Source organism: Aulonocara sp. 'chitande type north' Nkhata Bay, linkage group LG6, assembly GCF_057382095.1.
Source record: "Aulonocara sp. 'chitande type north' Nkhata Bay isolate Kocher_YH1m ecotype deep benthic linkage group LG6, A_spYH_male_GT1.1, whole genome shotgun sequence".
NCBI classification, from domain to species: Eukaryota; Metazoa; Chordata; class Actinopteri; order Cichliformes; family Cichlidae; genus Aulonocara; species Aulonocara sp. 'chitande type north' Nkhata Bay.
In genome coordinates, this window is record NC_141349.1 from 18,022,238 (window position 1) to 18,046,005 (window position 23,768).

The window sequence follows — 23,768 nt, forward strand, 5'->3', positions numbered from 1 at the left end:
AGAAGTCATTGTTTTCCAGAGGAAAGCACTGACATAAAATGAAACATTTTGCTGTGGAAATGAATGTGGGGAGATGATATCCCTCCAATCTAGCAGCTCAAGGACTTGAGTTTCACTTTTTCCTCAGACATCACAGGGCACCAGCTCAAAATAGAGACATTGATTAATTGCTTCTGCATCGAACTGAAGGGGAAAGATGTTTCAACAAACGCTGTGTATTTATAGGATTACAAGAAACCATCCCAAATATTGCGTTTCTTATCTCAAAGGATTAATAATTGGAAACGTCACTCTTTTAAGGCTCACAAGGTTTTGTGTTACATGTTGCAGTCTAGAGGCAGAATGTGTCCTTCAGCTTTTATAATATTGGTCTGGTCCATCTTTGCTAATCTCCTTCTGTTAATGCAGTTTAATTTGGGCAAAGTCACTATGCGGTGCCACATTTTGCTAGATCTTCAGCTGCATCTGCGATGTTGTCTGAACAACCAATATTTCCCTGACACTGGAACTGTTAAAGTCAGTTCAGTGTGATTTATTGCTCCAATTTGAAGTTGAGCTCAGTCTTCTAATTTTGTTTCCTTATTCCCAACATGGTTTGTCTCGTAGATAAATCCACTGGCGTTGAAATGATTCCCCCCCCCCCTCCAGCTTAGGACAGATTTTTCACTTTATCAAAACTGGAAATAATTCACTGTTTTTTAGTTTTCAAAACCTTTATCAAACACAGATATACTCTGTGCAAGTTAACATGAATTATGTCATTGTTATTGAAAATTCAACGCATTACATTTGTAATGACTGCGGAACAAAATACTTTTCTACAGCTTAAGTAGCATTTTGAGGCTTACCCTGCTATTTGTAGTTTAAATCCCTGCTAAGGATTTAGTTTTAAAGACCATGAACTGTATTTTTGAAATTTAATGTATGTTTCTTTAACACTGGACAAGATGATTTAAGACCTACACCTTTTTTTTTTTTTTTTTTTTTTTTTAAATTTAATAAAGACTGCCCAAAGGGCATTCAGGCCTAATGAGTCGTGATGAACAATTAACATGCATTTATTGAACTTGCATTGCATATTGGCCCGGGACTACCCTAGAAATTATTGAGAAAATACATTTACAGCCAATTTCAAATTTCCTACTTCTGGCATCCACATATTAGAACTGGGACTGGACTGCAGCTCAGTCTGCTTTGGGGTTTTTAGTTTGATTCGGCAGTCATTTGAATGCTGTAGCTGTTTTAACACACAACACTCGGCTGTTATAGTGTAGCTCAAACACAAGGTTTCAGTGTGTTCTTGGTTTATTTCTATAGCCGGAGGAAACGAGTTTAGATGCAGGCTGTGTGGTGGGGCAGGAGTGTTGGCTGGCTACACTGACAGAGTTAATGCATACCTGTCCACCCCGTCACAGGAGCTAGAGAATGGTCCAAATCCATCCAAGAGAAGATGGCATGCCTTTGCTGTTGAGTCTAAATGTTGAGTTTGTGCACTGAGACTCAAGTAATGTCTGTGTGTACCACAGCTGAAGCTTCATCTATGTGGTGTCAACTTGGAACAGCATACAGAATAAAAATCCCTAACCCTTCCCCAACCAGTAGCTGTACTCAGTGACTGCCTGGATGTCTATACAGATCAAATCCCATTAAAACAAACAAAAAAAATTAAATAGTTTTAATTTGAATGATTTGCATGTTATTGAGCGACATTCACTACAGCCTAAACACAATTTGGGCTCCCACAGATTGAGACCAGGGATGTCCATGCTCATGTGGCACACAAACTACAATCAATTTGTGTATGAAACACACCTGTCCACAATCAGTTTCTTCTATTCCAACCTCTCCACCACCATGGGTGAGACAAAAAGGGCTGTCAAAGGATGTCAGGGGCAAGATTGTAGACCTGCACAAGGCTTTAATGTGTTACAAGACCATCAGCAGGAAGCTTGGTGAGAAGGTGACAACTGCTGGTTCGATTATTTGGTACTAGGAAAAATATAAAATGATAACCAATCACCTTTGGTCTGAAGTTCCAAGCAAGATCTTACCTCAGGGGATGAGGATGATTATGAGAGTGGTGGTGGATTGGCCCAAAGCTGCACAGGATTGTTAATGATCTGAAGGCAGTTGGGCCCGCAGTCACCAAGAACACCATTGGGATTATGCCTATGTAATGGAGTGAAGTCTTGTAACTAGGACTGGGCGATATATCGAGTTTTTAAATATATTGATATATTTTTATACGAGATATGAGATGTGACAATACCGTTTATATTAATATAGTCTACGTTACGTTATAACTATACTGGTGGAGCTGCAAGTTTGCCTCTCTTTCGTCCACTTTTGTCTCTACGCTGCGTTACTCTGCCTCGCCTCTCTCCTTCACTGAACACAACTCCCCCTCCCCCATCACTTCACCTGTAGGCAACGACAAGATGGACACGGCAGCTATCAAAGAGGAGCTGGTCGGTAAAAAGAAAACAATTGGAGATTACTATTTTAGTGTTGTCACTGTGACGTTAACGCCATAACTGCATTAACGGGGCAAATCTGTTACGGAGTTACCACGGATCACCCCGTGCGTAGGGCTGGACGGCGTCAGCGCGTTAACAAGCTAACGCGTTGACGCCTAAAATCCTTTCATTTTCTTAAAAATCGACAGTGTGCCTTATGTATGAATTCTGGTTGTGCTTACTGACCACGAACAGATTTTATGTGGTACACAGCGCTTTCAAAAAATGTTTTGGTACGACTTTGGTAAGCTACGGAGCTGCACTGCTTAAAGGATTGTTGGAGCATTACGGCTACCGAGGAGCCTCGCGGAGTAAGACGTACTCTGCTTCAGCGTAATATTACCGTATTGTGTGTGTATGAGGACCACAAATGGCACCTGTTAAGAGACATGGTTACAAAGACTATTTCAAACTCAAGGCTGCCAGTCACGCAGTAGAACTTGGGAACAGAGTCTTTGTTATTATGCTCTGCGTCTTTTAGTTTACATTTTGACTGCACAATTGTGAGCTTTTTGTTATGCACAAAAATAACATTTTTATTTTATTTATGGATCATTATTATTTAATAAATGCTGATCATTTATTTCTGAGTAAGTTTTTTTTCTTGTATATCTACACTGTATCTTAATAAAAGTGCCTATGTGAGATTTGGGACACAGCTTTGACTAAGAACTCTTTTTGTTCTTACTTTATGGCTTTAAAGAAATATCGAGATGTATATCGCCATCCAGCTAAAGAATATCGAGATATGAAGTTTGGGTCATATTGCCTGGTCATGTTGCCTAGTCCTACTTGTAACTTGACCTCCTGTGTTTGGAGGAAGGAAAACACACCATCCCCACAGTTAAGCACAGAGGTAGAACCATTTTGCTTCAGGGCTGTTTGTCTGCTAAGGGTACAGGGTGATTTTACTGCACCGACTCACTGGAGATTAGTCGGTGGACAGATCTCCAGCATGACAATGACCCAAAACATACCAGAAAGTCAACAAAGGTGTGTCTAAAGAAGCACATTAAGGCCATGGAGTGGTCGTGCCAGTCTCCTGACCTCAGTCTTGTAGAAAATTTGTGGATGGAGGTGAAGCTTTGAGTTAAGTGGCAGCCAAGAAACCTGAAAGATTGAGTTTCTGGAAAGAGGAGTGGACCAGAATACATCCTGCGAGGTGTGCAAACCTGGTGACCAACTACAAGAAACGTCTTACAGCTGTGAATTGCCAACAAGGGTTTCTCCAAGTACTGAGTCATGATTTGCTTGGAGATCAAATATTTAATTTACTCAATGAAATGCAAATCAAATTTTAACTTTTTTTCATTTCTGGATTTTTATTAAAAATTTCTGTTTCTATTCTATCTCCATTAAAATGAAACTACCATAAAAATTAGACCCTCAATTTCTTTGAAAGTGACCAAAGTTATAAATTCAGCAGGTGATCAAATAAACATTTTCCTTTAAAGGAACTGCAAACTGCTGAGCACACATTGTAAGCCTTATAACAAATGGATGAATCATTTTCCATAAAAGTAGGATTGAAATTAAATTTAGTAATTTACTTTATTTGCACCGCAGTCAGAGAAATTATGAAATGTGTACATGAAATGGAATAATCGTCTTTTCAAACAAATTGGACTAATAAGTTTTAGATGTTTTATACATCTTGTTTATGTCCAAGTACATTTCATCACTCTTGAGATTGCCTATAATGTCATACAACAAATAGAAACACACGGTTGGCAATAGTAAAGTGCCTATTTTCATAAGTCTACATGGAATTGTTTTATTTTGTTTTTTGACTTCCTTTTTAATATCTCACTATATACTTGTGGACCTTTACTAACCACACTGAAACCTATTTGTTTCTTTGCTTGTTTAACTTTTAATGCGATACTGTTTCTCAGTCTCACATGAATATGGAACAAGATAAATAAAATGAGGCCAAAAGGTCTGTCGGACTGCAAAGTCTCAGTTGGAGCATTTATCTTAGCTCAGGAAATGGCCCTTAAAACTTTCTTCTGTAAGTTTCTTAAATGCATCACGATTTACAGTAATTTATATCTGTAAGGCTGAAATAGGAAATGATGCAAGAATATCAGTCCCTAAAGTAACGTGCTTTAGGGCCCAATTAAATAGATGCGGTCTTAAGTGGCACACCACACTATAGATGGCAATAGCAGTAAATACAGACAGGATATTCTTCCACTTGAGGGCATCAGATAACGTTGTTGTTTTCCTACATATTATGTGTAATCAGACAGTTCACTTCCAGTCGTAGCAAAATAACACAGCAGACAATACTGACTTCTTACCTGTCTTTTGGGTCTTAACAGATTAAGAGAGGGATGGAAAATGTTCATCTGCCAGTGGTGTGCTTATCTTTGCTCTCCCTCCCTCCCTCTCTTTTTTTGTTGTTCCACAAACTAGCTGCTGTGTCAGATTAGTGAAGTTTGAAAGCTGGAGGACAAACTGTGAACTAAATGATGCTAAAATGGTCCATAGCATCTCAGAACTGCATCATTGCGGCTAAAGCTCAAAGGAGTTGTGTGAAAGAGGGACTCCTAAGATTATCTTTAATTTTCTCTTTGGTCTGAGACGTCACAGGACTGATGCACCAAATGATGTTTCATTCTAGGAAAGTTTGGGGCGTGTTAGGTGGCTTTTAAATCATGAACAAAGCTGTTCATCTGTCTCTAAACCAAGTGTGTGTTTTTTGTGATCATAATCTCATAACAATCTTGATACTAGAGCAGGGCGATATGACCAAAAATATTTATCATGATATACATTTGAAAATTTGCGATAACGATATAACTGACGATATAATTGACACTAGACAAAATACTTTACAACTCCACAACTTTATTAGTGCAAAAAAAACCCCCCATCAATGTATTTTCATTTAAACAAGCAGCTGTTTATTATGTGCATTAAAGTTATATAAAAAATTTACAGTGAAAATGCAAATTCCTTGCTGACAGTTTAACCAAAAGGCATTTCTAGTGGAAATTGGACAACATATCCTCAGCATAACCATGTATAATATCCACAAAACTTAAAAACAATACGGTAATATTATGTTGAAGAACAGTACTTATCACTCTGCGAGGCTCCTGCCTACGATAGCCGTAATGCTCCGACAATCCATCAAGTGGTGCGGGTTCGTAGCTTAGCAAAGTCGTACTCAAACATTTGACAGATTTTCGAGCGCCGTGTACCACATAAAATCGTTTCGAGGTCAGTAAACACAACCAGAATTCATACATAAGGCACACAGGATTATAAGGGACACTGTCGATTTTCAGAAAAATCAAAGGATTGATTTTAAGTGTGCCGTATTTTCCAAAAAAACACGGTAATAACGACGGCCCGCTAGCATGCTCTACCAAAAATAGTGCTTTGTTGTGTATCTGACGGACGAAAGCTAAACCAGTTCCACACCACTGAAGTTGCAGCATTTTTACAAACCAATTCTGGTTCACCCGTTTCATTATACCGGTATTACCGTGAATGGTATGATATGGCCCAGCCCTACTTGATACAATTCTGTGCATTTGCTCTCAGAGGCTTTCTATCAGGAGCCACAAATTCACACCTGCCCTCACTAGTTTTCCAGAGCTATTTTTGTCCACTTCACAGCTTTTGCTGGACTAAGAATAGCAACTGATGAATGAAACTTGTGTGTGAATACGAAAGGCCATTTGGCAAGTCTTTGCTCACTACAAGTGTTACTGCTTTCTCTGCTTTGTTACCTGCATTGAAACACCACTTCACCGACTTTAACTGTACAAGCTGCAGGTCTGATCATGTCTTCTACCTATATTTAAGCTTTTGAACAAGAACTGAAACTTCAGGGTTAAAAACAAAACACATATTTACCACATCTTGTCTTTATTTCCCTCCCTCGTCTTCCTGTCAGCCTTTGTCACCTCCATAACCAATTTCAAGTTGGACACTAATTGCTGAATCTTGGCCATTCCGGTAAAAGGCAGGAACAACTTCAGCTATTCATAGCCTTCCTCTTCTGAGCTCACAGAAATGAACTGGCAGTCCCATGGGGTGTGTGTGTGTGGGGTGGGCTGTGCAATCTGAGATAGGTCTAATGCTTCCCACCACAGCGTTGGGACTATGCAGCAAAGAGGAAGACGAGCCTTACAAAGGGACCAGTGACTTTTTCCTCAAGGTCAAAGCAGTTGGTATGAACTGAAGCAGATAAAGCATGTGAGCGTCCCCAAAATACTTCTCATCACTCGTTTTGCGCATCGAGAAGATTTGGAAGTGCAGTATGCATCACTGATTCTTAATTTGTCACACTTAAGATTAGCTAGAGGCCTCGTGGGCATATAGAAGGACGGTTTAAGCTACATTGACAAAGCTTATGTGCCATTTAACAAAATAAAAACTTCCCTTTAGACTGTGTAGTGTCAGTAGGGAACAGAGGACCTCATATGTCAGACAGCAAACTGCTGCACAGCTTGTAACTGACCTGTTTTCCCTCTGTGGTTGTGCATCGTATCTGTAGCTCTACTGTATTGGTAGCAGGAAAGTAGCTTGGTTTAGCTATGATATTTTAACTGCTTCATGATACACTTGCGAGTACCTTGTACTTGCCTTTGTTTTTGCTTTCTTGTTCACGCCCACCTTTTAATGCATGCACAGTTTGTATGTTTGCAAGAATAAACTTGCAGTTTGTCTCAGAGCTGCACATGTGTCACTGATACTAAGGTCTAAAGATGGAGGCTGATTTGCATGCTACTTACTCAACCTACTACCACTTGCATGAGGCAAATCCACAAGTCGCACGTCCCACTTACCTTTACTTGTATAATCCTTTCTTACCACACACTTGGTCACAGTAAAATGTGTTTGTTGGGTTAGTTTACCTTGAATACTTGAATGTAAGTGCTCGGAGTTCTTATCAAAATAAAAAGGCAGTCATTGTTTTGAAAGTTTTGAAATGATGTAGGGTGAATCTGGTCAAAAGGTTGTTAATCTTTTGGAGTGTAATCATGATCCACAATCTAATTTTAATTTGGCTCTGCTGTGGGTGTTCATTTGGTGGCCCATGCAGAAGGTTTGTCACCTCGGTTTAAGCGCTAAAAGCTCATTTCACCCATTACTGCATCTTGTTTTTGTTTAATTTTGAAAGCTCGGAGTGACTAATGGTTTATCTCAAGAGCCTTTTTTTGCACTTGCTTTTCTGTTCTTCATTGTTCATTTACCAAGTTTACCAAGTTATTCATTCACAATACACAGTCATTGTTTCCAGTAATTGTTGTCCTAATTGTATATTATCTATCTACACATCCTCCTAACCTCTTATCCAGTTCAGGATTTGGAGACTGTCACCGCTGTCACTGGGTAAGAGGTGGGATAGCTTCGGGACTGGCTACCACAGGGCCATGTGCGATTGCTTTAACTGTTTTAATCAGTCATCCTTTAAATGACTCGCATAGCAGAACTTTTATTTAATGACTTTGTCAGTATAATATCGCCAAAAAGCAGATCTTGTCTTAAATTTAAACTGTCCTGTCATCTTGGACCTGTCTACACATCTTCCTGGAATTCGATCAGGGTCACTGGCATGTGCTTCACAGCAGCTTCATGGTTCTCAGACTCTTGCAACAGGGGGAGAGAACAAGGTCCCAGAAGGACGTCATTTTAAAGGGGAAGCCTTGGCTGGTAGCATACACCACTTTTACCACAACATCCACATTGCACTTATACTCTATTTCTCACAGTCATTACCAGATGTAAACAAATGGATGCGATGCCTGCGATGGTTCTTCATGCAATGATTCAGCAGTATTAGATAAACTGCACAACAGTACCCACTGGCAGGGCAAGTAGCCACTTTTGTATTTGGTAAGGATAACCAAATACAAAGTGAAACTAACTTAAATAATATTTTCTATAAAAAAAAAAATAAAAAAAAAATGAACAACCAGGTTTGGTGATGTTGTTGAACTGACTTTTTTCCATTTTTATTTTTTAAAATGGTTAATCAAGTAAAAAGGGCAGTGCAGTGGGTGTGAATCCACTATCTATCTGCCTGGGACCTTTCTGTACGGCATATATTCCTTCTCTCTGTGTGCACGTGGGTGGTTTCAGATCAGGTACTCCCACAGTCTAAAGACATGCAGTTAGTGGGGTTAGATTATTTGTTTGTTTTTGGTTTTTTTAAAATTGGACATGGGTTTGAATGTGAGGGTGAATGGTTGTCTAAGATAAACAAAGATGAACCGCAAGCCCTCAATAGAAGAAAGTACATAGAAGGATGATCAGTAAAACGACACGACAGGAAAAAGTTGAAACACTGTGATAAGATGATGATGGCTGTAAAAAGGTATAAAAATACAGATATGATGAATGTGATAATTTCATGGTGCTGTCAGTTTGTCAGTGTCCTATAATTGTTCAGTTTTAACATGAACGTTCAATTTATTAGTCTGTTTCCCCACTGTGCATTTCTTCCTTACGTCATCTTTAATAACTTTAGTCACTTTATCATCTTTCATTTGATGGGATCAATCAAGAAGTATCATGAGGTAGTGAGTCTGGTAGGTCAGACTAGCAGGGAAATGCATTAAGTCCTTGCATGTTTTAATAAAATCATCAATACATGGAGCCAGCCTGTCAATAGTCCCATCATAGCAGAAAGCATTATGACATATTGTAATGCTGATGGTTTGTCCCACTTCTAGGCATCAAGCGCAATAGTATTTCTGGCCAGGTTTACCCTGTACGATCCAAACAAATGCATTTTTATTTCATTTGCTCAAAGAAAGTGGTGCTGATGGTCTTCAGACGTCTTGATCTGTTCCTGTCAAGCTTAAAGTTGCATTTTTTTCTTTCTGTTTTGTATGTTGTTCTTTTTGAACACAGTCCGTAAAAGCTGACCTCATCCAGCGTTCCTCGTCATCACCGACACACCAGTATTCATAGATAATAGTTCAGTGACTCAGTAATGCTTTTCAAAGCGAGATTGAGTGAGGAGTTTGTCACTGGTAATATGTCTTTTCCTGTACCTGTAACAGCTGCTGAGCTTTATGAATTTACACATACTGCTTTATTTGTTCAGTGATTTCTTACTCATGTTGCTTTGAACCCAGCTCAGTCTGAGAAAACTGTGCAGTTCTTGGACAAGCTTTTCCTTGCATTGATGGTGTCCTATATTTTCAAATTTCAAACAGCCTGACTTTAATTTTATTTACAAATAAGAATAAACACACTGCACTTAAATGAATACAACTATTGTAGGGTGATGTATATTTTGCACATAGTATTGATCTGCACTCAGCTTTGTGTATTGCTGCCTCTGTCACTCGAAGAGTGAGGTGGTGACAAAACTCTGACTGTCCTTCAGTTCCATATATATTTTCAGATATTTCAAAGGAAAGCAATGCAACTTGTTTATGTTGACACATCCCAGTAAATTCTTTGTAGGAACACACAACTGTCTTTTCTGTAGACCGAAGAGTGTTTTTTAAAGACTTCAGGAACATTAATGCGGTGTGGCTTTTGTGCTCAGTGGATTGGATTTTCTTTTCTTGTTCACATTGGCTTTGTTGGAAGTAAGAACACTAGTAGCACTCAAGGCTGTTCTGCCCATCCATCTGCATTTGAGCATCCACTGCTGTGTGATCTGAAGCCAAGTACAATCACTCCCACATTTTTCCTTGTCTGCTGCTGAGCAGCATCAGTGCATCTCAACGAGCGAATGTCTAATAACAGTTATTTTAATTCAGAGAAAACAAAGGAACGTGTATAACACAGACATGTTCCCTCCTGATGAGCATTTTGCCCGACTGTCTGAAGACGGTAGAAAACAATCACTAAATGTTTATCAGTTTCTCATCTGGGTTAATGCTCACATATATTTTTGTGTCTGTCTTTGCAGAATGTCAAACCCTTCTCCTCCTCAGACAGCCTAGCGAAGGTCCAGGAGGTAGCAAGCTGGCTTTTGGAAATGAACCAGGAACTGCTGTCGGGGGGCAGCAGCAGCAGCGGCGGGCGGAGTCGGGGGCCTGGGGGCCCGGCAGTGCGAGGTAACGCCTCCTCCACGGCTCGGGCACCCCAGCAGGCGGCAGAGGAGGGCGATGAGGATGAACACATGAACCGGGTGGTTGAGGAGGAAGAGCAGCTGCCGCAGAGGGTGAGGCAAACTGACATTTAAGAAATTTGTGATTTCAAAGCTGATTACAGAGAAAATGTCTGTGGAAATATGAACTTGCGTAAGAAGACTTAAGTTATGTAACCTAAACATCGAAGTTTGCGTTAGATTCACAGTTTGGTGACCAGGCAAGAGTCTCTGTGCAAGATCACATGCAACAGATTGAGTTTCTCACAAGATCATTCCTCACTGATATTGTATTTTGGTTTTCTGGCTCTTCACAGCCCGAGGCGTCGCAGGTTGATGGCGAGCGAGAACAACCATGGGCGCCGAGCGAGTCCGGAGCCAGCGACGGCCCTCGGGAGGACGGGGAAGGGGAGGAAGACGAAGAGGGCCTGCCAAACGGCGTGAACGGAGGTGACAAAGGAGCCCGATGGATGTGGGGGGCAGAGCAGCGACGACTGCGAGGGCAGCCGCTTGCTGCTGAAGAGGAGGAAGAGGAAGAGGAGGAGAACAACAATAGCAGCACCCACCAAGAGGAGGAGGAGGAGGCAGAGGAGAGGACAGAGGGAGGGGAGGAGCAAGGGAGGGAAGAGGAGGAGCGGGAAGAGGGTGAGGAGGAGGAAGAGGAGGATGAGGAAGAGATGGACCAAGACAGTGATGACTTTGAACATTCAGCGGAGAGCGGGAGGGAGGAGGAAGAGGAGGAAGGCTCTCTCTCTCTCAGGAACAGTGTGTCTGCCCCCAATAATAATGAGGACTCGGGATGTACACGCCAAAGCTCTTCCAACAAAAAGGTAAGCAAAGCTATTTGTATTGAACAGTTTACACTGGAACTACTTTCCAGTGACGAAAGTAGTTCCAGTGTAAACTGTTTAAATGTGTGCAGGATATTTTTCGGTGCTGTGAGCATCATCATTAAGGATGTCGCTGCAACTCCAGAAAAACTTATTGTTTATGTCATTTATACATCTCTGTGTGAAACTGTTGAATGTGTTGCACTTGCGCCTACGTGGTCCATATTTAAGATGGTAGCACCCTCTTGTGGAAAACGCTTGTTATTGCAGGAGCTGAACCATCTGCTTGGAAATAATTGGATACTGGAACTGCATTATATATTTGGAAGGACAAGTAAACATTGTTGAAAAATTATAAAGATGAACCTGAATGGCTGAGATGAAAAGTATAAAAGCATTGTTTTAAGTAAGTGCTGAAATTGCATTTGTTAATGGCAGTTTTGGCTCAAGACTGAGTTGATTCAGAAGAGAAAACAGCTGGGATTTGGGTTTAAATCTGTTCATGGTCTGATGTGTCTGGAAGACTTGAAGGCACGTTTTCCCCGTACTCATAAGTACACCAGATAGCCCCACCTTTTGCTATAGCATAGACCAGGGGTGTCAAACATAAGGTAAACACACAAACATAAGGAAGTTTCACCGGCCCAGCCCACATAAGGTCACAGGGAGCTGTATGTGGCTCATGACATAAACTTTGCCATCCTCGACAGTAGAGTGGACCCTCCTTGCCACTCAGTGCTGGCAGAGTAATGATAGAGTGCTGAGAGTTTTCCTTATAGTGACTGCTCACTCATATCAATTGCTGAACTTTTATGAAAATCCTGACACGTCAGCGCCTGCAGGTGCAAATTAAAGGTTACTGCAAAGAATACGGCTTTGTGCCTCTCAAACATTGTCACCCTGTTGGAAGTTGTTTCTTTGGGGGTGGCAGAGCTCACCATATATTTGGAAATAATGTGAATCTTCAGTGTTCAAATCAACTGAACACTAGAGCGAGATCATGTGGCGACATGCTCGTCACAACAGCTCATAACGGCTACTCCGCGCTTGCAAGTTTGAGTGACAAGTCCTGCCTTGAACTGCATGATTACAATCAATGTAAAGGTGGCTGCTAATGCTTGTGAAGCTTGTTGCGACTTGAGGAAACTGATGTGAAGACTCTCCTGAAATATGTGGAGAAGAACTGTTTAAAAAGAGCAAAGTCGCTGATTCTTTCTGTTGTGACTTAGATAAAATGCTCATACTGGAGATGCGTATTTACTAGTGTACTAGTCTTTGCTTGATACAGTTTGATACTTTACTGAGACTTTTCATGGTATTTTTTTTCTCCCCTGTGTCACACATGCATACTAATTTTGTCATGACAGGTTAATCCTGAGCATAAATATTAAAAGAAAGCACAATTTCCTTTCTCTGCTTTAGCTCTACTCCAGGAACATTTTGTACTGGCTTTTGCAGTAAAATAATAACCGCGTACTACACACGCCCACAGCCTGCTCCCGGAGACAGTATTTCATTCATATGTGCAATATCCAGGCGCTGTTTTAGGAGCTGGTAAAAGCACCTTCATGCCTCACTGATTGATGTCTGACATGATGTGTAATGATTGTAGCTGGAAGCGAGGCAGCGCTTGATGTTCTAAAACTAATTCAAAAGGCTCTGATGCACCAGTGCTTCAACAGTAACGCTGGTGTCTTGTTTCAGTGATGAGTCTTTCAGTGTGGCCTTCACAGCACCTATATTTAAAAGCCAGAAATCGAGCTGGTTGGGAAGTTTTCGAGAGGCTCAGCGTGACAATCATATTTTTGTTTAGCAATTTGGATGGAACGAGCAAAGTAGTAAATCTGTGGCTGACAACTTTTAGTACCAAAGGCTTAGTAAGTGTTTAGGTCTCCATCCAAATGTCATTGTTTAACAGTCTCTGTACATGGCAGATACTAACAACATATTTTCACTTTGCACATATTTGTTGTGTATATTTAAATTTTGAGCATCTTAATCCAATATTTGTCAAGTTCTTAGTCCCGTTTTGGCAGACATCCTGAGACTTCATTGGCCACTTATTTTAGGCATTATCTAATTTAACTTTAATATCACGGGGTCATGAAAATACATATCCCCCCACCCCGGAAATTAAACTTCTACCACAAATCTCCCTTATGTTTGTTTTAACTTTGACTTATAATTTCCATTGGCTGTCCAACGTTTTTTTACTATTTTGTCAGATTATTCCTTCCTTTTTTAATATACTCTTGGAGCAATGTGGAGGACTTAAGAGGAAAGTTCTCATCTCAGCAGTGACTGAAGTTATGGATTTTTCAATAGCTCTGCAGTCTTTGCTGTTTTGCTCTCTAAAATCTCTTTGAGAAATACTTTCAAGAAGTTTTAGTATAGATGTTGAAGAGCATGTGGCATTGTTTCCTGTGTGTCATACCAGAGAGTCGGTGTTGTGTGAGGTTTAGTGTGAGAGGCTTTGATGCTGATTTTGTCCTTGCTTATATTATCTTAAATATAGCCATTAGCCTGAATTTGCTCCCCCTGTGCCTCTCACCATCTGACACAGCTGTCAGATATGTTTTTCAGGGTCTCAGTCAGTGTAGTGGGCCAGCTGGCTTTGATGTTGATGAACACATTTATTTCAGCTGTGGATGCTGTATGCTTGGAATTAGGAGGTGGTGCAGGAGGACTGCTTTGACATTTATCATTAGTTCAAGTGAGAAGGTGAAGCTCAGAAGAAGAAGCTTGTGTAAGTCATTCATCACAGTCACACGTGTATTGTTACTGAGCTGAATTTAGTTTTATTTGATACCCGAGGAGCAACCCCCCACCCTCAAAAAAACCATGAAAACTTAATTTCAGAACTCTGTGGATACAATATTAAAAAACTGATGTGATCAGAGGAGTAAAATAGAAACACGTCATGATATATGTGGTAAAATAACAAGGTGGGTAGGAGGAACAAAGATGTAAATGCAGAACACAAAGAAAGGAGCTGGGTTGTAAAAATAACCACATTAGCTTAGGTTTGAAAGCAGAGCCACTGTGATACAGGGATAGAACTGGTTCCGGTGCTTTAAGACTATTCCTACCAGTCCATTCACCTTTGTTTCGCACTGAGCACATTGTGAAAATATGTGAACTTGTTGTCTAATGTAAATGCTCATTGCCCGGGTTGCGATTCTGCAGAAAATTTATTTTGCTTTCCAGGGCATGGGTCGCAGGGGCAGGCAACAGGCTAAGCAAGGATGCCCAGACCTCCTACCTCCTCCAGCTTATCCAGGGGAACACAGAGGCATTCCCAGAGATGTAATCTCTCCAGCATATCCTGGGTCTGCGGTGGGATATGCCCTAAACACCTTACCCAGGAGCCATTCTTGCTTTCTTTCATTGTGCAGTAGCAGCAGTACTACTCTATGCCCGGATGGCTGAGCTCCTCACCCTGTCTCTTGAGGGAGAAGGCAGCAACCCTTTAGAGCAGGGCTGGGGGACTTACAGGCCTCAAGGGCCGGTGTCCTGCAGGTTTTAGATGAGTCTTTGATCCAACACAGCTGATTTAAATGGCTAAATAAGCTCCTTGAAGCTCCTAGCTCCTATGAACTAATCATTTAATTCAGGTGTGTTGACCCAGGGTGATATCTAAAACATGCAGGACACTGGTCCTTGAGGCCTGGACTTCCCCACCCCTGCTTTTAGAGAAAGCTCATTTCCTCCTCCACTTGTATCGACCTCGTTCTTTTAGACACTGACAAAAGAAGTCGGGACCATAGGTGAGGATAGGGACGTATATCGACCAGTAAATCTAGAGCTTCACTTTTATACTTGGCTTTGTTTACGGCAGTAGACTGATGCAGCGTCACTACAGCTGCAGCCCCAGCCCATCTGTCTCCTGCTCCCATCAATTGTGATGACACTCAAACATAAAGCGATGATGAACTAAATTACAATAGGAAGACTGAGATTCTGGAGAGTTAGCAGCATGAGAAGTTAGCAGCAGGTGGTTTCACGGTTTGATCCAGGAGCTGAAGCTGTGTCACAGCTGTTCTAGAGCATAATTCAGGATGTCAGAGGTGCAGAGTTAGGACCACATCTGAAGAGTCAGAGTAATAATTTCAGAAAGCTGAAAAAATGGTACTTATCATTTATGTAGTCAGTACTGCAGCGCGGTTTGAGCTACGATGGCACTGTATTTATATTAGGTTACGTTTATATGCAGCTGTAAAATGGAGCATAGTTTAGCAAAGAAGAAAAATAAATGCCTAAGAAATTGCACAGCTGCTATGTACAACTGCATTAAGATTAGGTGAGTAGAAACCACAGACAGAATTTATGCGTCTGGTGTGGTCCACTGTTTCCATACAGGAAGACCAAACCCTGGTCTTTTTGTGTAGAGATTGCGTACGGAAAGGCTTGGGGGGGGGGGGGGGTCCTGCAGTCCACTTACATGCATACTAAGTTAACTGGTGATTGGCATTAGTTGTAAACATGAGCACAATTTTGAGCCATGTGGGTAAGCTGTAAACCTTTAAATATGATGAGGAGCTGAGAAAGAGGATGGATAGCAGTTGAGTAGTCAGTAGACAAAGGCATTGGATCTTGACTTGAACTTTTGATCTCTATGGGTACTGCAGCTAATTTACACGTTACCCTAATAGTCACCAAAGTTAGGATATAAAGACCAAATCTACCAGATGCTTTTTAGGTGTTCATTTCTCCATCTCTCTGCTGTAGAGCCAGCAAACACAAAGTGATACTATCTCTCATAAACTGCCTCACTACTTCACCCCTTTCTGAGTTAGTCTCCAAAAATTCGAGAGCTGCAGGTGCACCTACGAGCAAAAATGTTTCCTTCCGTCTCAGTCTTCACACCCACGCTTTTTGAAGTTGATCACATCAAGTTACCATGGCGACTTTGTGCTGATGCACTACTCGGCCCCCTCATTGCTGCTTGAGCTATATTTGAATTTATTCTCTTATTTAAAGTGACCAGCAGCCCGTCCGTGTCTATTTACTGAGTCATTCATTCTTAAAATAATTCAGGTTGGTTTTAAAGACTCCATGGAGACAAATATTTCACTTGAAATATAAATCTGTTAATTTGGACTATTTACGAACTATAGGAGAATATATATTTGCAATCTGTGATGTTCGTTCATTTAAAGCTTAGAATTATTTTACCACGTTGGAGAACCAGAGTTAATGTGCTTGATTAGAGCTTGACAACCTGATATTACATGACAGCATGGTTTGTTCCTGTAGTTCGGATAGAAAATGTGCAGTTCTGATGATACATGTGTGTCAACAGTGGAAGATCAGCACGTGTGTGGTTGGGTCATGTTGCTAAAGTTTGCAAACTTAAAAATATATAATATATATAGATGTATGAAAGTTCAAGCAGCTCTGTAAAATTCTAAACTTGAAAAATATTCCGCACTCTGCATGTCCCGGAATGTCCTGTGTGCACAGATTGTGTTCCCAGGTGCCGTAGGCTCAAGTCGCCCAAATGAGAATCTTCACCCTCTCCTCTTACTCAACACTCCCATCTTGTGATCTTGTGCGAACGAGGTGAGACTTCGGGTCATGCTCATCAGTTGACCTTCTAAATACATCAAGAGCCTTATGAATCTAGATACTGGCTGCGCATTAAGATTGCTGAAGGTCTAAAGAGCAAAGATGGTCTGGATTCAACTGAAAACGTAACTCAGATTTACATTTTAAACACACTCCTTCCTGTTCAAAGGTATGTGAACTAAAAGGGCATGCAGAACATATGTTCATGTATTAAATAACTTAAATGAATATATGGTGTTGGGGTAACATGATCCCGCTTGGCTGTAGCAGGTGTATCTCAGTACAATGTCTCATATAAATTAGTCGATGGGAAGGCGGTTTATAAAAATAAATGTTTAAGGATATTTTAATTTGGCACTACAGGTTTATTACAATAGTTTTTAACAGGTAAAAGGTCAAGGTGCAAATAAAAATGGTTTGTTTTACTGTTTCCTTTCTCTGCAGAATGATCTATTATATCTACTACTGTAACTCTTGAATTTGAAACCCTTTGATGCAAATCAGCATCACAAAAACAAACATTAAATGTTTTACGGTATTTTAAGAGTACAATTCAAATGGGAAAGCACATTGCAAAATCCAGTTAAATTGCATCTTAATTACACTTTTAAACAGTTTTTAAATAAGCAGGAACATAATATACCCATTTTGTTCTCACTACAGTACACTGCTGCCTGTCCGTCTTAGAATTAATTTTAATATATCACTCATGAATAAGGCATTATGTGATCTTACAGGATTAGATGTCTCATCATGACTCATCAGAGACCTTTGGTGGCAAGTGGATCTGCAGAGCCACAATAAGGCAAAACAGGAAGGTGCGATAAGGGGAGAGGGTACCGACCTCCACTGTGATAGAATAAAGTATTGAATTATTTGGATTCAAAGAAGATGGAAATAAACTGTCAGTGCCGCTATGTGCAGGTCCGTTAAATAATTTTGCCTTAACTTAAAAAAATAAAAAAGGGGAGGGGGGAGAAAAAAGAAACTACTGTACGTTATCCTGACCACAGTCCAGCTGTCTGGGTAATAAGTTGGATGAAATCTGCATAAATTTACATCTGAGGATAAAGGTGGGTGGGGAACTTGTTTGAAAATCTGAGAAGCTATCAGAAGAAAAAAAGGAATAATATCTCAGCTACAATGGATGATACAGAGATTAATGAAAGTCGAGCAAACTCTTTCAGAAACCCCATAATTGGATTTTCTTTATCTTTGTGAGTAATTACAAAAGGACATATTAGGAGCTGCGTCTGCTCATGACTTTGGTGGCATTGACTCCAGTCAGGTCGAAATATTTCTCACGGTATCCCCGTTTCCATAAGAACGTATTTAAATCTGTATTTATGAATAACACGATGACGAATGCTTAAATTCATAATGTGCATTAAACTGCAGTCGGCTCTGTACACAAGCAAAGTTTTTATATTGTCTTAGATGGAATGACTAATAACTTCTTAGCAAACTTGGACACAATTTATAACTAACACACACACACACACACACACACACACACACACACACACACACACACACACACACACACCTATTCGCTGCCACCAATTAAATATATTTCCAAAGAGAAGGCAGATGTAGATGGCATCTCCCACACACTGGCCTTATCACACAGGCAGGAATGAGCCACAAAGGACCAGTGTTCTCAGCCTCCCACATGAAAGCAACTAGTTTGAGTCATTACCGATATATATTGATGACGATTTACTTTCACAGAGGCCCTCATTATAAACTAATACACCTCCACTGGCCTGCTGAATTGTTCTTTTTGTGTGTGTGTGTGTGTGTGTGTGTGTGTGTGTGTGTGTGTGTGTGTGTGTGTGTGTGTGTGTGTGTGTGTGTGTGTGTGTGTGTGTGTGTGTGTGTGTGTGTGTGTGTGTGTGTGTGTGTGTGTGTGTCTACACAAATAACACAGATAACTCTATTTCAAAAATAGTTTAGTTTGGCTAATTAAGGTAGTTAACTCCTGCTCTGATAATTAACCAATTCTCACGTTGCGCCTTTCTGAAGCATTCCTGGCATTCATTACAGCCACCTTCAGCTGATTCTTGTTTTGGGGTTACTCTGCATATAACTTCCAGGTTATGTATTCTCATTTTCTTCATGCAGGTCTTTTTGCGAGCTGGACTTCTGTTTTGTTTTTGTTTTTTAACCTGGGCTTTCTTGAGCCCCTATTTGAACATACCCAAACCTACCACAGCAAGTCACTGTTTCAGCAATATAAAACTCTCAGTTGCTTCCCATTAACTAACACTTTCATTCTTGCAGCTCATTAAGAGAATTTAACTTTCATTTTTATTCACCCCTCTCTTATTGAGGGGTGTTTATACGGTTTATCCCAAAGTCAAGGGTATTCCTGAAAGTTCAAGTAACAAAACAAATATTAAGTAACCGGCTTAACCAAAATATATATATTGCTGTGTAGCTCAATAAAATAAACAATGAATATCTGATATTAAAATCACTAGTAATGGAAATTTTTAATAAACGACAAAATAAAATAATCAAAAATCAAGAAAGGAAAAACAGAATATGAAGTGGCTTACTCAGTGCAGTACAAACAGCATAGCAAATATCAGATCATGTATAGTATAGTGTACTAGTGTACTGCAGGGTTGAAACAAGCACCTACAAAATCCAGTTCTTAGTTGAAGATCATGTAAGCAGTGCGTTGTATCACAAAAGATTTTAGATGTAGCTTTTTCAGTGCAGCATATTTGTCCCAGACCTTCACACCAGAGGGAGGCAGTGGTGTGAGGGGTCGTGTTCATACACAATCCAGGTGGTGGTTGGCTTTCGGCGGCTCAGCTCAGATTGCCGATGCAGAGGAGCAGAAAGAGTGATGTAGTCCCCCCTCCAGAAACTTTCACTTTAATCATTTATATGTACCATGGAGGTGTTTAAAGATAATAGCAGAGTGCTGCCTTTTTCCACTTCATTATATATTATAGTTTTGGAATACCTTGATATTATTATCGTTTAACTAATTTAAGGCTGATGGGTTTTCTGTCATTGTCACACAGTATAAATATATTTCATCTATATTTCATCTGAGTCTGTAGAGATTTACTTTTCACAATCACCTCAAGTTCTCCAAAACTGCTGTGATGGGCTATGAAGGTAGTTTGGCAGCATTTAAGCAGAATTTATGCTCGGCCCGAACCAGTTTAATAGCCGGACCAATGAGTACTACTCATGAATCTGAAGGGGTTCCTTGGACCATGTCATTGCTTGGCTCCTTTTCCAGGAGCAGTTGAAAATAAAGAAAATAATGACCTGGCACTCCCACTCTTTGCCCCTCACACACAACCCAAGTTTTTATCCCGTCACATCAGTCACTTTGAAAAGCTGGGAGTGACCCGTGTAATGATGTTGAGTTACTCCAAGCCAAACATTCTTGGCCTCTGGCCTCCAGTAGTCTTTTCAGGGATTGCAACCCCTCTGACCCATTAGTAACAGTGAGGCAAAGTAATTTAAAAAAAAAAAGAAAAAAGGAGAAATAAATGTAATAATACAATAAATTTGTAATAGGCCATGACATATTGTCGGTATCTATTAGAATGGTATGAGGTTTCTTTTAATTGTTCCTGTTTGGCTAACTCTTGATTATTTTTAAGCTTGTGGGATGCATGTTCCTGTCTACTTTGTGCCAGGGATATTTTTTGCCCTTTTATGATGGTGCATAACCCCAGGCCACTTTCCACCCCATAGCAAACTGGGAACTTAAAATACATTTTTCACTGGAAGGATAATCTTTAGGTTTCTTGGTCGTGGACAAAGCAAATTGATATTTATTGATAACGTTCAGGGTTTTTGGATTATGTGAAATTGTTCTATAATGAAAGAAGAACAAGCAAAAAACAACACCTGCATGACTTGCAGTTTAACAACTTACTTTGGGGTGATCATGTTGTAGCAGACTGGAATAGCGTGTCTTTCACATAGCTTGTTGACCTAAGATTAGTCTGAAAGCTCAAGTAACCTACAAGGCCTGAACCATATCAGAAAAAAGCGGCCGCTCACTGGTGCCTCACTGGTTAGGACACATTGGATGTGGACTAATAGTAGTGGTTATTTTCTCTATGGGAAAACTAAATGGTCCCGTTCATCGTTTCGGATAAGTGGAGGAATGGGGCATCCATCTTTTCAGAGTAGTCAATAGTCATCAGACAATTTTATTTTGTGCATATGTGTAAGGCGACACTCTGCATCTCTTGTCTCAGAGGATTGGTGCGCCCGTGTCTTGGCACACCAAGCTGAACTTGGATGCCTTGTGCCAACAAACAATTGACTGAGCTTTTAACAGGCAACATTAGTTGTTTTGGAGTATAGCAGATTTTTTTTTTTGTTTTTGTTTTTTTACATTTTTATTTTGTTGTTTATTTTACATCACATTTCCTCAATTTGAGTATTCACCTAGTCTCTCTTTGACTTTTGAGAACAACATAAAAAACAAGTCTTTGTTTCTCTGCACGGGCTGCAACCTGCATAACTGAAGAGACAGATTTTATTGGGATTTGTCTCCATTTGCAGTCTACTGGTACTTTCAGTTGTTGACGTGTTGGAGGTTGTCATTCATCTGCCTTGTTAGCCATTATACTTTTCGCTGAAAAGTTGTTCCGAAGAGCTTAGACAATTTCCTGTTTCCACTGTGATGATACATCCTCTGGACAGGATCTCTTGATTGGAAACTTGTTGCAATCATCTGATGATCATGATCAGCCTGAGTGATTGTTAGTGGAAGACCTCAGTCCTCTAGGCTTGCCCAGATCTCACTGTCAGATGTGTATAGGAAGCACCACAGCTTTATAGAGTGCTTGCTTTGTTTTTCTTGATGTCCAGACCTTCTCCAACATCTATTTGGCTGTAGCTCCAGAGCTGACGCCACCTAGAAATGCAAGTTTGTGTTGGATGACCATGGTTTTTGGTTGACAACAGGCACCATTTCTTGCCTCAAGTGTTTAAGGAGTGAGTGACAGGCTGGAGGATGATGCACCAACTGGAGGCTGGTGATCGGTCTTATTCCTGGGGTTCCTAGTTGTGATCAGTTGACCTATAGAAAAAAAAATAGCGTTTTTTTAAAAATTTATTTTATTTATTAACGAAACCTTGAATCTATTGAATGTGGTCGCCATTGTTAGTCCAGCAGGTTCAGTTGCTTGTTCCAACTGTGCTAAACATACTGTTAAAAGCCATGGGTGTTGGTCTGCCTACAACACTCAATGGCGTCCAGCGGCTGACTGTCAGAGTGGTGTGTCGGGGTCCTCGGCGTACTGTCGGATGCTCAGGCCCTGTAATCCTCCTCAAACAATAGTGGATGTGAGAATAGAAGGGAGGTTAAGCCCTGTAGGTCTTTTGTTACCATGTGCTCGGGCATTTAAATGCACAGAGGGATAGTTGTGTTTTGCCACTCACTCGAACTGGAGATTCATTTGTATTCGCTGCCAATTATGAAAGGTTTTTTCTGCTGCATATTAATTTTCTTTTTTGTAAGTTGGCATAAAAGCGTACGTAGAGAATGTACATATCCATTTTCTCTGCCCCTTCTCTCGTTCTGCCATTTGGACCTTCACATCACTATTCCTTTACATCTCTGACACTGTGTTCGTGTGGTGCACGGTTTAATTAAAAACCATCGCATCCTGCTGCTGCTTCGCTTTCATAGCTTCATGTGAAAACACATGCACTAGACTTCAAAGTGCATCCCTCACTGATTAAGCGAATTCTTGTTTAAATGCATGTGTCACATATACTGACGTTGGACAGCTGTGTCGCCTCCTGAAATATCCTCAGCCTCTTTGCTGACAAAGTTACTGACATTCCCTAACATCACGGTTCAGGGATGAACCAGAGAAGGTTGGTGTAAAACAAATCCTTCCTTCCACAGGCATGTTGACATCTGATTCCAATAAAGATATGTTTTTTTGTCGTATGCTGACAATTTTGTGTGTTCAAGTTAAATGGGCTAAATGATGATGTAGGCCACAGAGGTAGGAGGACCAGGAGGGGCTCAGAGAATGACTACAATGAGGAAGTTCCCTGGATACACGTGCTGCAACAGACGACTCTTGGTACACATTCCACCACAGAGGGGTCATGAGAGCAGATTCCACGGTGCCTGTCTGAGGGGGGAGAGGCTGCTGGGTCCATCCTCTTTTCAGGCCCCGACAGCAGCTGCTCTGCCTGGCTTGGGCGCAACAGTGACCTCACACCCCGGAGATATTTTAAAGGGTGCCAGTCAGCATGAGCTCTGAGTAGGTAGGAGCTCGACAAGTGCAGTTTTAACACATCTGCTGCACAATGTTCGAGAGATCCGAGGGAGATCCAGCAGTGGTGTAAGAAAAAGTATCTACTTGCAAGTTGGTCGGTTTTCAGAGCCCCTTAGTGGGAAATGATACGTTAGACATCTCTTTCTTTCCTTTTCTGTTTCTTGTTTCTTGCAATGCTGCGGCATTGCCCTATTCCCCGTTTCTCGTCATCCGGCGCTCAGAGAAAGATGCCGAATGTTTCCTGTAACAAAGAGAAGACTCTACACGTCCCGCCAGAGAGCCAGGCACTCAACCCGGCTGATTCTAAAGACATCGCCACGGAATCACTACCTCCTCAGAAAGTACTCAAGATATTCAGCATCAACATCATTGCTCAGGGTTTGCCTTTCTATCGTAGACGGGTGAGTGTTGTACATATTCAGCCAGTCGCAGAGTTTGGGTTTGGCCGATCCGGAAATGCCAGAGGTCATCGAACACGCTTACCCCTTTTCACCTTGGT

The 23,768-nt window shown here is 40.8% G+C and overlaps 1 protein-coding gene across 7 annotated transcripts in view; it reads left to right on the top strand.

The window, feature by feature from the left end:
* fbxw7 (F-box and WD repeat domain containing 7) overlaps positions 1 to 23,768 on the top strand; it is a 134,086-nt gene that overhangs the window by 41,731 nt on the left and 68,587 nt on the right. For all 7 annotated transcript variants that reach the window (XM_086295363.1, XM_086295361.1, XM_086295364.1 and 4 more), the window contains 2 exons: positions 10,408 to 10,662; positions 10,905 to 11,417. In XM_086295363.1, coding sequence (XP_086151489.1) covers positions 10,477 to 10,662; positions 10,905 to 11,417 — 699 coding nt within the window. In that variant the 5' untranslated portion in view covers positions 10,408 to 10,476. The remainder of the gene's footprint in view (positions 1 to 10,407; positions 10,663 to 10,904; positions 11,418 to 23,768) is intronic.